At 37.0% G+C, this 14,165-nt stretch overlaps 1 protein-coding gene across 5 annotated transcripts in view; it reads right to left on the reverse strand.

Moving 5' to 3' along the window:
- STK4 (serine/threonine kinase 4) overlaps positions 1–14,165 on the reverse strand; it is a 96,260-nt gene that overhangs the window by 25,683 nt on the left and 56,412 nt on the right. For all 5 annotated transcript variants that reach the window (XM_057701627.1, XM_057701628.1, XM_057701629.1 and 2 more), the window contains one exon: positions 12,575–12,729. In XM_057701627.1, the coding sequence (XP_057557610.1) occupies positions 12,575–12,729 (155 nt within the window). The remainder of the gene's footprint in view (positions 1–12,574; positions 12,730–14,165) is intronic.

The following is a 14,165-nucleotide window of genomic DNA, read 5'->3' on the forward strand; positions in this document are numbered from 1 at the left end:
AAAAATATTACTAAAAATATTCAATGTCTACCACTAAGGTAAGAAAAGTAAACTTACAGGAAAGCTAATACTGAATAAATAACAGGGTATGAGGGAGGAAAATTTCAGGAATAAGTGCCTGAATGAGACTGATATGCACTTCGTGACAGAGATATCACCAGAGGGCATATCAAGTGTTTGCTGCAGCCATAAAGATTCCTCTACAATTGATACCTTTGTCTTCACAGAGGTTATATTTAGTTGAAACTTAAAAGTGTTCTTAAAATAACAATGCCTCTTTATATTGAGCATACTTCCTGAACAACAGCACAATTACTGTAAAACCCACAAAATAAATAATAAAGAACACCGAAAGAAGGTAAAAATTACATTTTTCCAACAAGGGGAATTAGTTATGTAAATAATTGATGAAATGCAAAGCCTGTCAATCTATATTGTGTTCGGAATAAGCACGAAAAAGATCATTCAGGTCAATAATAAATACTCTTCTAATATTACAAAACTCCCTGAAATTCCCAATAAACCTGAAACCGTTCTTTCTGGTCACTAGAACCCCCATCATGTATTATTTGAACAAGGATTCTTTCACCTGCTTTGTAAAGTTAAATAAGTACCTAGTATGTCACTAGAGCTCACAATCAGCTTGTTTTGTTTTTTCCTATGAGAAAATACCCAAGAGTTAACACAGTCAGGAAGCAACCTGGGGATCTGAGTTCTAGACTGGATGCTGGCAGTAAGTAGGAAGGTTGCCGTTAGCGTCTGGATTTCAGATCCTCAAACTATAAAAGGGATGAAAAACTTTGTCTTGCCCCCCTCACAGGTACCAAGTTAAAAAGGAAAATATGAATGTACCTTTAACTATATTAAATGTTGTATTAACCAAATGTGATGATAATATTACTGTCATCAGCAAATAGATGGATTCCAGAAGTCTGGACCTAACTGCTCCTTTGGCCTTGCCTCTGGATTATCTGCTCTTGTTCAAAGATCTAATTTTTTTTACAAAGGTAAAATAAAAAGTAAAATAATAATAAAGTAAGCAATAATACTAATACACAATGAACCAAAAGCGAACATAAACAGCCTTACAATTCTCTGCTAACAGAATTTGAGCACAGTTCTGAAAATAGACTTGGTTCAAATAACTCCAACCGATGTTTCATTTGATCCTGCCTCTAACCCTGGTGGAAAAGCAGGACAGGTGGAATTACACTTGATTTTTACAGACTGCAAACCTGAAACACAAACTTGAAAAAGGAAAGTCACTCATCCCAGCTCCCAGCTAAAGCCAAGGCCGCCCTTCAACCCTCTTCTGATATAATTTGATGTTCATTTTACTGGTCTATGTTACAAGATACCCCTATTTTCAAGGAAACTCACTTCACACAATGTCCAAGTTCCAGGCTGATAAAGTAAGGTTATCATTAATTTTACACAACTGGCAACCTCTCTGTATCACAAGATCATTTCACCCAGGAGGCTGGGCATACAAGAAGTGAGAGAGTGGCATCTAATGGTGAAAAGTATGTGCTGCAGTGGAAGTAGTCTGAGGGCTTTAAGATTTGAAAACTATCAGTAATGTTAACAGTTTACGAAATGAGGGGTGGGTACAAAGAAAAACCAGATGGAACAGAGAAGTAAGGGAAAGCAAACAAGCATTGAGAAGTTCTAAAAATGTTCCCCATGATCACTCTGGGTAATCAGTTTCCAGCTGGTAATAGTTCTGATTCCTTTCTTTTACAGCAGTTTTAAATCAATCTCTCTGGGAGTAGGTTTTCTTTGGAAATGTATCTCTGGTTTTATAATGAAAGTCAGTGGCAAATCACTGGGGAAAGGTTACTGAAATGTACTTCAAGAACGAGGTGTCAAGAAAGGAAGGGAGAAGGGAGGGAAGGAGAAGGAAGTTAACATTTAAAAGAAATGCCTATTATCTTAGAAGAGAGGGGGTGGGACGAGGAAAGAAACAGGTGAGGGAAATTAAGAGGTACAAACTTCCACGTGCAAGATAAATGAGTCACAGGTATGAAATGCAGAGTGTGGGGAATTAATCAATTCCTATATGATATCTTTGTATGGTGACATATCATAACTAGACTTACGGTGGAGAGCATTTTGAAACGTACAGAAATGCCAAATCTCTATGTAACAGGAACTGAGTATTGCAGGTCAATTATACTTCAAAAACAAACACACAAATTCATAGAAAAAGAGATCAGATATGTGGTGGGATGGGGGAATGGATGAAGGCAGTCAAAAGATACAAACTTCCAGTTATAAGAAAAATAAGCACTGGGGATGTAATGTACAACATGATAAATATAATTAACACAGCTGTACGTTATATATGAAAGTGGTTAAGAGAGTAAATCCTGAGAGTTTAACACAAAGAAATTTTTGCTATTTATTTGTGTATCTATTTGAGATAACGGATGTTCACCAAACTTACTGTGATAATAATCTCATGATGTATGTAAGTCAAATCATTATACTGCACACCTTGAATTTACAGTGCTAAGTCAATTATATCTCAATAAAACTAGGGAGAGAAAGAAAAAAAAATAAAAGAAATGCCTATTATCTTGAAGGCACTTTATATGCATTACCACACTTGATTCCCACTCACACACAAAATCTATCCGATAGGTAGTAGTATTATCTCCACCTTACAGCGAGGAAACTGAGACATAGAAGAAACTGGCCCCAAACTACTCAGTAAATGGTAAAGTTAGGATTAGAAACCTGAAAGTCTGTAGTGATCTAAACCACCCAGGCATACATACCACCTCAAGCAAAATAGTAGTCACCTAATACACATAGGCATAATCTATTTTCTTAGAAATAAACCCAATTGCAACCTTATAAGACCCTTTAAATGCATGTGAAATCTAACATTTTCCTGTCCCAAAACTTGGACGTAGAGAACAATCAATACACACAATGGGTTGTGTCTTTACGATACGATAAATTACCATCGACCAGTCTTCTCCTTGCTGAGTCATCTTCTCAATACCTCCTCTTCCTTACAATGTCAGCTCAAAAAGCTCAGAAACATCAGCATCGAACTCCAATAGTGAGATGAAGAAAAAAAAAAGAGACACGCCTGCCATTCAGGATTATTGGTACTTGGAGTGAACATGTCGTCAAACACAGAAGATGCTCAATTCTGTTGTGTTTCGCTTGAGTGATGAGCATTGGGATTTTTAAGTAAATGTGGCCACATTTGGGGAAGGAAATGGTATAAGTACTGCATCTTGGGGAATGAGAAAAGTCCTCCATCATCTTTTTTCTTTCAAAGGTACTAGGCTACAAAAGCAAATACTACGTTCAAAATTCTAATAGAGATTCTGTCTTTGGATGGGGGTGAGAAAACTGGCATAAATCTTTTCCCTGTCTTCTCAACATTTCATGTCCCAGGAATACAGATACTGGCCTGTGGAGAGTCCATGTGAGAAAAAAAACGGGAGGGGAAGCAAAGAAGAAAGACTGAAGAAAGGCTCTGACAGCTCAAAGGAAGAAGAGGGAAAAAAGATAGGTCTAGGTAAGTGAGACTACAATTCAATGTCATGGCTGTGGATTCAGAAGTGAGGAAAATAATGTACACTCTCCTCAACTGAAAATGGAAAAACTCTGCTTTCTAGATTAATAACTAATTTACATTTTTAAATATTGGGAAGCTTCTGGCTGATGAAGAGTAAATAATACTAAACCTAAAGTTGTTTTTATTTCTTCTCTGACTTAAAATTTAGCAAAATTAAAGTAACTGACTCAAATCTGGCTTCATTTTTAACTAGATTCAAACTTAAGAAATTTCAGGTTCTGATTACAGCTATTAGGAATCCCAGCCCTCCAGGGATTCCTTTGGTTCTTAATGCCAACCTGGCAACATTCTGATGCCTGGAGCATCTAACAATGTTTGCCGGGACATTGATTACACACTCTCCTGTGACACAGGTGTTATGACTAAATTAGAGCCTAATTAGTTTAAATAACCAGCACCAGACTGTAGCAGAGATAGCACTGAACCAATCTACTCATTGCTAATAAAACAAAAGACAACATACCTACAAAAAAAAAAAGCAAAAAAAAAAGCTATAGAGACAAAGTATGTAACTTGCTTCTCAAAACTGAAAGGTTAAATTAAAGCTACCTTAAAAAACAGAGGTAGCGATCACAAAATGTTTGATCTCTGTTTATGAATAGGTTTATGACGTGATCAACTTTATTTTTTTATTATTTTTAAAAAATTTTTATTTATTTTTGGCTGTGTTGGGTCTTCGTTGCTGCACAGGCTTTCTCTAGTTGCAGTGAGTAGCGGCTACTCCTTGTTGCGGCGCAAGGGCTTCTCATTTTGGTGGCTTCTCTTGTTGCGGAGCACAGGCTCTAGGCACGCAAGCTTCAGTAGTTGCAGCATGTGGGCTCAGTAGTTGCGGCTCTCAGGCTCTAGAGCGTGCGGGCTTCAGTAGTTGTGGCACATGGGCTTAGATGCTCCACAGCATGTGGGATCTTCCTAGACCAGGGATCGAACCCGTGTCCCCTGCACTGACAGGCTGATTCTTAACCACTGTGCCACTAGGGAATTCCACGATCAACTTTAAAACCACTACCAACAACCTAAATGTCTATCAACAGAGGACTGGCTGAATAAACTATGGTACATCTTCACAATACTAAGCAACAGGGAAAAAGAAATGAGGACTATCCCTATATACTGCTGTGGAGTGATTCCTACGACACACAGTTAAGTGAAAACAGAAATGCAGATTAAAGTATGTACAGCACACTTCTTATCTAAGAATGGGAGTACAAAAATACACGTATTTGTATAGAGTTGGCCCTCCATGGATCATCCACAGTTGGCTGAATCCACGGATCCGGAAGTCATAGGTACAGAGGGCTGACTATGGGACTTCAGCATCCTTGGATTTTGCCATGTGTAGTAGCTCCTGAAACTAATCCCCCACAGATGCTGAGGGATGACTGTATGTATATAACCAAAATGAAACAACAACAAAAAAAGAGGAAATAAAGTAGAGAGGATAGGGACAGAAGCCAAATCTGTTTTGTAGTTTGACTTCAGAACCAATTCGTTTGTATAATTATAAAGTGGAACAACAAAAAGCAATATCTAAAATCAAAAAGCAAATGAGAAAATAGCATGAGATGATTGGGGAAAACAATACTGACAAGGTATTTTATGGCATTAAAGAATTATTATTAATTTTTAAAGGTATGATGATGGTATTATGGTTATGTTTTTTTAAAGGGATCTTTACTCTTTTATAGATATGCATGGAAATATTTAGAAATAAAATATGCCTGGGATTTGCTTCAGAATAACCATGCAGTAGGGGTGGTGAACAGTAGAAGAGGAGCATTAGATAAAATAAGAATAGCCATGAGTTGATGATTGTTATAGCTGAGTGATGGGAAATTCATTAGATTCTATCTTACTAATGGAGGCAGGGATATTAGAGGGTATGCACTTTTTTAAAACTCATCTTGAAACAAATGAACACTAAATTCAAAGACAATATTTGGAGTTTCTTTTGTTTCTATAAAATGGCAGGTAAAGTTCAAATTAAGATGCTTCCTTAAGAGTATTAACTTAAACATGAGTAAATAAAACATTTCTGCCACCATATTAATCATGAGTTTAAATTATAAATAAGGTAGCAATAATTCTAATCTCCCACCAAATGTCTGATTTCTAAAGTGTATAGCCAAAAGCAAAAAGTGCAATCCAATGAAAAACAAATGAGTAATTGACTATGTCCTGACAATTCAGTAAAGCTTCTTTATAAAAATCCAAAGAAATCTCTACTTAACAATCCTATCTGGAGCCCTGATCTAGGAAAGAATGGTTACGATAAAGTCTCATAAAATCATAGGCTGTTTTCACCTTCCAGGGAAAAACTCACGGCTAAAATGTATCCTTCCCTACCGCAAAAAGCCATCTGAAGGGTTTATAACTATGCATGCAATCCAAACAATCAATCTTGTTCAGGTTCTGTTACTTTTATCAAATTAATTTTGAATTAACAGTTTGATGGTTTTATGTCCTGACAGACCCATCATCACACAATTTCAGAAGGATGTTAGCTCAGTTCTTTGTGCTGCATTAGGATTCCATTTTTAATTTTTCTGATACATCAAGAAAAAATCTAAAAGGGTACTAAATGTTTCCAGAAAAAAATAAGGGCACACTGGGCACTAATTTACTTCACCTGAAGGGCTCACTGTCGCTCCCCCAGCCCTTTCCTCACATACCCACATCCCCTATGTTCCAAACACAATTACTTAGGACTTCCTGGCTGTTCCAAACCCCTTCAAGCCTCCACACACACACTTCTCTGGCTCTGTGTCTACAATATCCTTTCCCTCCTTCTCTAACTCGAGAATTCCTATTCAGCTTTCAAAATACACTTCAAATGAGACTTCTTGATGCCTTCCCTGGGGTTTTTTTTCCCTAAAGTTCTTGCTGCCTCTTCTGGGTTCCTACTGCAGGTTTTTATATGTACTTTATGGACAGAATTTACCAGAAGAGCCTAGAGAGGGGCCATAAAGTGTAGGTGGTTAAGAGGCTAGGCTCTGGAGCCAAATCCCTGCTGTGCCACGTACTATCTGTGTAACTTTACTCACTTACTCCCTTTAAACCTCAGTGTTCTCATCCATAAAACTGCAATAATATTGCCTACCTCCTGGGATGGCTATGAGGACTGAGCTAATATACCTCAAGGACCTTAGACCAATGCCTGGCACACAGTAAGTTCTCAATAAATGTAAGCTATTATTAGCACAAGGTATCAAAACTGATTATCTTTTCTGCTACACTATGTATTGATACCTTCTTAGCGTAGTGACTATATTTGTTGAATTAATTCAGAGACTGCGTCTGAATTTAATTGAAAAGTAGGTACTTGGGAATTCCCTGGTGGTCCAACAGTTAGGTCTTGGCACTTTCACTGCCAGGGCCTGGGTTCGATCCCTAGTTGGGGAACTAAGATCCTGTAGGTCATAAGGCATGGCCAAATAAAAATAAATAAATAAAATGTTAAAAAAAAAAAGTACGTACTAACTATAAGCTAGGAAATTGCTAGGTGTTAGGAATATGAGCAAAAATCGCAGCCAAAGATCTTACGGTCTTGGCTATTTACACATAGAGAACTTCAATGAATAGAGACTGAATTAATAAATGGGGGCAACGGACTTCCCTGGCAGTCCAGGGGTTAAGACTCTGCACTTTCACTGCAGGGGATGCGGGTTCAATCCCTGCTCGGGGATCGAAAATCCCGTATGCCTCCTGGTCCCGCATGCAGTCAAAAAAAAAAAAAAAAAAAAGTGGGGGCCAGCTACTACCAACGCTTTTCAAAGAATAAGTCATAAGAAATCTCAAAACAACTTCATTTGAATAAACAGGAAACTTACTCCAAAACCTTATATACCAAGAGCTGATAATCAAACAATCCTTGCGCAGGTAATAAGACTGAAGAGCACTGTGGTTCACCTAGGTCTGCAGAAGCTCTGGCTAATTCCATTTAGAGTAAAACCAGTAAAACCCAAGTAGAATTTTAAAACACATATCTCACTCTTCTTTTAAATTTAAATAATATGTTAATATAGTAATACATTCTCACTATAAAAACAGTTAAAACTGAAGTTCTTCTCCTCAAAGGTAGTGACTCTCATCAAGTAGTTTTACATCCTATCTTTATCTCTGCAGTTGCATGTGTGCATAACAGAAACACGTAGCATGGTTTGTGGTTTTTAAAAAATTTACACAAATGGTATCACACTGTTTGCATTATTCTGCACTTTATCATTATTATATAATAAATTCTTATATATATATACAGGTATGTTTCTCAGCTCTATCCCTCTGTACCACGAACCTATGTTTTCTGCTGGCAATATTGCAATGCTTTCATTGTTGTGGTTCTGTACACATAAATCCAACCTCATTGCCTTCTTTTTCAAAAGTATCTTGAATATTTTTAAGCAATTACATTTCCATGTAGAAAGTAACTATGGTATAATGTTTAAATAACTAGTTATCTAGGTTTTTAAATATAATGATATGAAATTATAAACAATAATATTGTCTTCCCATTCTTACGTTCTTCTCTCCGTAGTAACATTCTCTCCCCTTTCCTTTACTACAGTTTTTGGTATCTTGTTCCTTTTTAATTTGATCAAATCTGCCAAATGTCAGTTCCTTTCAAAGAACCAACTTTTGGCTTTACCAACCCAACTTTTTTGTTTGTTTTCTACGTCATTAAATTGAGCTTTTATCTTTATTTTGTCTAATTTACAATCTTTCTGCATTCTAAAAAGAAAGTACACTTAAGGCTATAAATCTTCCTCTGAGCACCATTTTTGCTTCACTCCACAGGTTTACATGACAGTGATCTAGATTTTGTAGGGTTCTTATAATTCATTTCTCAACAGTTTATAATTTGTTTTGATTTTATCTTTAAAGCAAGAATTATTTAGAGATATACTTTTACATTTCCAAGTGGAATAAAGTGGCTTCGACTACTTTATTCTTGTTAATTTCCAATTTTATTGTATTATAGTCAGTGAATGTGGCCTGGATGATCTCTGTACTGAGATTTTTTTGAACACTTTAAAACATAGTCAAATTTTGTGAATATTCCACATGTGTTTTAAAAGTTTCTTGAATATTTGAAAAGTGTTCCTATTTTCTGTTTTATCAACCTTGTTAAATGTGTTAGTCTTGGTTTCTTGTCTAACTGAAATCTCAAATTTTGAGAGCAGAACATGTAAGCCATCAACTATGACTGCAGTTTTCTCATTGCTCCTGGTATTTCTATCAGTTTTGGATAAATATATATGCCTTGTGTAGGTTCATGACTTTCGTCCTCTGGATCAAGCACACCTTTTAGCAATTTAAAATATACCCCTTTCCTGGGTAATATTCCTTTGCCTTGGAGTCTATCTTATCTGATATTAATATTGTTTCACCTACTTTCTTTTAGGAGTATTTGCCTAGAGTATCTTTTTCCATTCCTTTGTTTTAAACTTTTCAGTGATATTTGATTTTAGCTATATCTCTTATAAACAGTATTTAGCTGAATTTTGACTGTTATTATCGTCTCCATCATTCAACAGGTGATTTTAATGCACTCACGTGTATTGTGATTACTGGTGTGTTTACGATGGACTGCTACCCTGCCATTCTGCTCCTTACACAGACTCACCTTGCTCTGCTTCAGACGTTGTAATTCTTCCCTCCACCTTCCTGTGCCTGGCTTCCCCTCTTTGTTCAGGTCTTGCTGAATGTCCTCTGCAAGGCCTTCTCTCACACTATCTCTTACTGTGCCTTTTTTTTCATAGCCACGATTACCTTAACTGGTATGTTACCTGACAATGTCTGTTTCCCTCACCACAGTCAACTCCAGGAGAGCCTAGGTCTTGTCTGGCTTGTTCACTCTCTTGGTACTAAGCTTTCTTAGACAAAAATATTACAGTATGAAAAAAAAAAAAAAAAAAAAATATTACAGTATGTTTTTGGAAGATCCAAGAGCCAAACTGGGTTTAAGTTGACAGCTTTTTGTGGCTTTACGATGGCAAAATGTGAGGGTTTGAATTCTCATAAAAGCAACATTCACTTCCAAAAATGCATCTGTTTATAGACTATGAAATACTAATATTAGAGAATATTGCATTTTCAAGCATTTTAACTTACACTTTAACTACTACATGTCTCAGAAATTAAAGGAAATCTTTGTTGCTTTTTCAACTTGGCAAATAAGGCAATTCAATTTTAGAAATGCAACAAGATGAAAATATGAAGTTTTTTGTCAGTATCAAGTTCTGCCACTGTTGATTGATTTAATTACTTCTCATTTGCCATTTTGGGCAAAAAATTTCATTTCAAAATAGCAATTGCCTTCACAGGAAGAAAGAGAATATCTTCTTTATAACCAAATACTGCCTGCTGGGAAATCAGAAAATCTTTCTCTAAGAGACCGTTGCGGGGAACCGGGCAGCTAGTCTGACACACATCCTTCTTTAAGCTTAATGAGGTTACTCAGAACACTTTCTTTACTCAACAGATAGCTCTTTCTTTGCCAGATGTCATTTTCAAATGTACATTTTCCTGATTTTAGGTACTGCTTTGGTACCTCCAATAAGACTATAGGAGACTCAAAAGGGGAGTAAAAAGGAAATTTTAAAGTCATGCAATGTTAATAAAATATGAATACATGTGGTTTCTGAATTTCTATAGTACTTAAGAGGAAAGAAAGAAGAAATTTACATGAATTTAGCAGGTTAGGATCATGCACAAGGTAGGTTAAAACACAGATTACTGGGCACTGTCACCAGAGATTCTGATTTAGTGTGTCTTGGATGGGGCCTGAGAAGCTGCATTCCCAACAGGTTTCCAGGTGATGCTGTCACCTCTGGCCTGGGAACCACACTTTGGGAAACACTATCTGAGACTGTTCTTTTAAATGCTTGATTTGGGATGAAGGTGATACAGCAAGAATATCAAGACATTAAAAAACAGTTTTCCTCTGTTCTTTGGAACTTCTGGGGATAGTAGCTCATGTGTACTCCACCTGACTTCTTTCATTGCTTAGTTTGAAATTCTCTTAAAAGAGAATTTTAAAATAAATTCTCTCAAAATTTTGAAGGTAAAATTAGAACAAAATTTTATACGTCAGGATGGGTTGGTTCAGGCACAATGTGGACATATACAAATCCAAATGATTTATTTAATTAATTTATTTTTTAAGCTCTTTATTGGAGTATAATTGCTTTACACTCTTGTACCAGTTTTTGAAGTACACCAAAGTGAATCAGCTGTATTTATACATATATCCCCATATCCCCTCCCTCCCACAACTCCCTGCCACCCTCCCTGTCCTGGCCCTCTAAGGCGTCACCCATCATCGAGTTGATCTCCCTTTGTTATACTGCAACTTCCTACTAGCTATTTATTTTACAGTTGGTAGTGTATATATGTCTATGCTACTCTCTCATTTCGTCCCAGCTTCCCCTTCGATGCCCCCTCAACCTGTGTCCTCCAGTCCATTCTCTGCATCTGCATCCTTATTCTTGCCCTGTTACTGGGTTCATCAGTACCATTTTTTAGATTCCGAGTATATGAGTTAGCATACGGTATTTGTTTTTCTCTTTCTGGCTTACTTCGCTCTGTATGACAGTCTCTAGGTCTATCCACCTCATTACATATAGCTCAATTTCATTCCTTTTTATGGCTGAGTAATGCAGAATTGATTTATAAACATTTAAAGGAGACTATCCCTCTCTCTCCCTCTCCTTTTCTCCTTCCCTTCCCCACCAATCTCCCCTTCCTGCTCCACGCTTTCTGCAACACTTACCACTATCTGACACACTAAATATTTTACTTCCTTATTTTCCTTCTCCTAAAATGAAACCTCCATGAGGAATGAGTTTTTGACTGTTCTGTTCACTAATATATCCCTAGAAAAGTGTCAAGCACATACTGGCATTCAAAGAGCTAATAAATAAATGAGTGAACAAATAGATGATAATAGAAGATGACAAATAAGTAAGTGAATAAACAAACAGATGATAAAACAAATGAACCTGGGTCCTAACATGGGTTCAGGGACCAACTGGTTAAATAACCTCAGGTGAGTTATTCTGGTCCTCGAAAGATCTCTATCATTAGCTTGTATAAACCATGACATTCCTGCTACCTTACAAAAGCAGAAACTATGTTGTGGGAGAATGACATCATTTCCTCTAGGCCAGTCAGTAGGATAGGAGAAAGCCAGGACTAGAAAGTCTCCCCAAACCTAAACATAATGCCCAAACTAAACTCTTATAAACAACAACAGAATTATGACAGAATTTAAGAATGTAAAAATTAAATATTCCTAAAGAGAAAATTCTTTTCTAGAAAAGGAATGCAGACTCCTTAGCTTATTTTTTTTCCACATTTTTTTACTGCCTCTACTCATTAAATCTCGGTGAACATTAACAAGCGTCTGTGGTTGAGAGAAAATGTTCCACAGCAGAAAAAGGAAATACACACCCAGTTTTTTATATGAAACTTTGGAAGGATTTAATATTTATCCTCAGACAAAATTATGAATAATCCTCTCAGAGAGTATGAAATTAGGATAATGGTTAGCTAAACAACAGACACTACAAAAGAGCACTAACTGCCCTCCGGTCTAATTCTTAAATATAAAATCACAATCCAGATAAACTATGAAAGACAGTGCATCTTCACTGGATGACTAAATATTTCTTTTACCATTAACAATTTCAAACTCGACAAAAGTAAAAATGGCAAGTGAATAAATAATTATTAAAGCAAAAAAGATACCACTAATTGGGGGCCCTCAGAACAGCTCAAATGTCATAGTCAAAAGGTTGTCTCAGACTCCTGAGGCCCTCAAGCCCAGGAGCTGCCACCAGGGGCATTTAGAGGAGGTGTGAGCTGTACAAGAAAATGCTCAAGCACTTTGCACTTTCAGGGAAATGACAAAATTGGATGTGTGATATTTCAAACAACTTTCCCTGGCAGACATGACCATCTGCTTCCAAGTCTACTTACGAACTCGTAGTCTCCATCCTGTGGAACTTTCCAATCTGAAGAGTTCTGCAGTGGGCCAGGGACACTCTTGCCAAAGCTGTTGATATTCTCCTTTTCTTTTTGTTCAAAGTATTCAAGGAAAGATGGTCTTGCAGGCTGCATGGTCTCATCCCTTCCTGAAAACCAAGAAAAATAAAAGGTGAAATACAGCATCTCAGGTTTCAGATAAGTTTGGTAAATGGATCTGTCTCCAGAGGGGCTGCTGTCACGGAATCAGTGGCTTTTTATTAGATAAGGAGTCCTTCAAGATTCCAGTGAAACCTATAGGAAAATGCACAGATACTCATGGAAAATACTCTTCATAGAATTTCAGAGGATTCATCTCCCCCACCCAGGGCCCCTTTTTCTAAATGGGAAGACTTGGTGATGCAATGACTCAGAGTCAGCTGCAACTAATACTTTTTGGATCTCCTATAGCAAAGAGTTCCTATAATATCTAGACTGAAAGCAGAGAAGCAAGCCAAAATATTCATTAATCATCTACATATATAATATGCCCCACAGGCACTAGAGTCAGGAAGGGAGGATGATACCATAGTGATTGATTTTCCATGGCAATCTCATGATCTAATTTGACTAACAAGAAAAATAGGCATGAAAAGAAAATCTAAGTAAATCACAATCCACTCCATGAAATACTACATAATTTTCAAAACACTATTTACAAATGGTTTATGATAAAGTTAAGGAGAAAAAATAAGATACAATATTACATATATGGTACAATCTCAATTCTGTAAAATCATATACACAGGAGAGAAAAAAAAAAGATTAGAACTGATTGTGAGAGTTACATGTGCCCAGGAGAGAAGAGAAATCCACCCAGTAAGATGGGTGGTCAGGGAAAATTGTTAGAAGGGCTTAGGTTAGCAGTCACATAGCAGGGCAGCTACACAGCAGAGCAGAATCAGTAGTTATGTAACAGCAGCTGCCATATGAGAGCAGAATACAGCGCTTACTAGATAGAACTAATAACAATCGCAGGAAGAATAACTTAACCTGGCATGACTTAAAAATCTAGTTAGCTGAATTTACCTATTTCATAATAGTCTAATACTGGAAGTACAGAATTTTCAGTACTTTGCATGAACATGTGAATTTATACTGCCTTTCCCCCAAGTAACCAGAAAAAAACCCCAGAAGGTTCAGAGCCTTAAGAAGTGAACGGGTAGGGGTTCAGAAGATAAAGAACAGCAAGCGTTTCTCTCCAAGCATCCTTGTTCCACACAATCTTGTCTCCTGACATCTGCCTAGTCCCAGTTTCGAGCCAGCACCCTGACTGCCTCCCAGATGTTTTTTATCTTACGCACCATCACCACTGCCAAGTTCAACAGCAGCCAATCCCACATTTGCCCACTTCCAGATGCTGCCAATAGCTTACTTCACTGTTGCTCCCTCATTTATTAGGGATTAAACACAATATTGGCTAGGACCCGTCAACGATTATGTGCTGAATGTCTGTTTTGTTTTGTCTGTTCTAGGTACGATGTAAAGTGCTTTTCATGCTTATTTTGTTTACTTTGAAGTTAAATTTAAGTTATTTCCTGATACA

This window comes from Hippopotamus amphibius, chromosome 12, assembly GCF_030028045.1.
Source record: "Hippopotamus amphibius kiboko isolate mHipAmp2 chromosome 12, mHipAmp2.hap2, whole genome shotgun sequence".
Taxonomy (NCBI): domain Eukaryota; kingdom Metazoa; phylum Chordata; class Mammalia; order Artiodactyla; family Hippopotamidae; genus Hippopotamus; species Hippopotamus amphibius.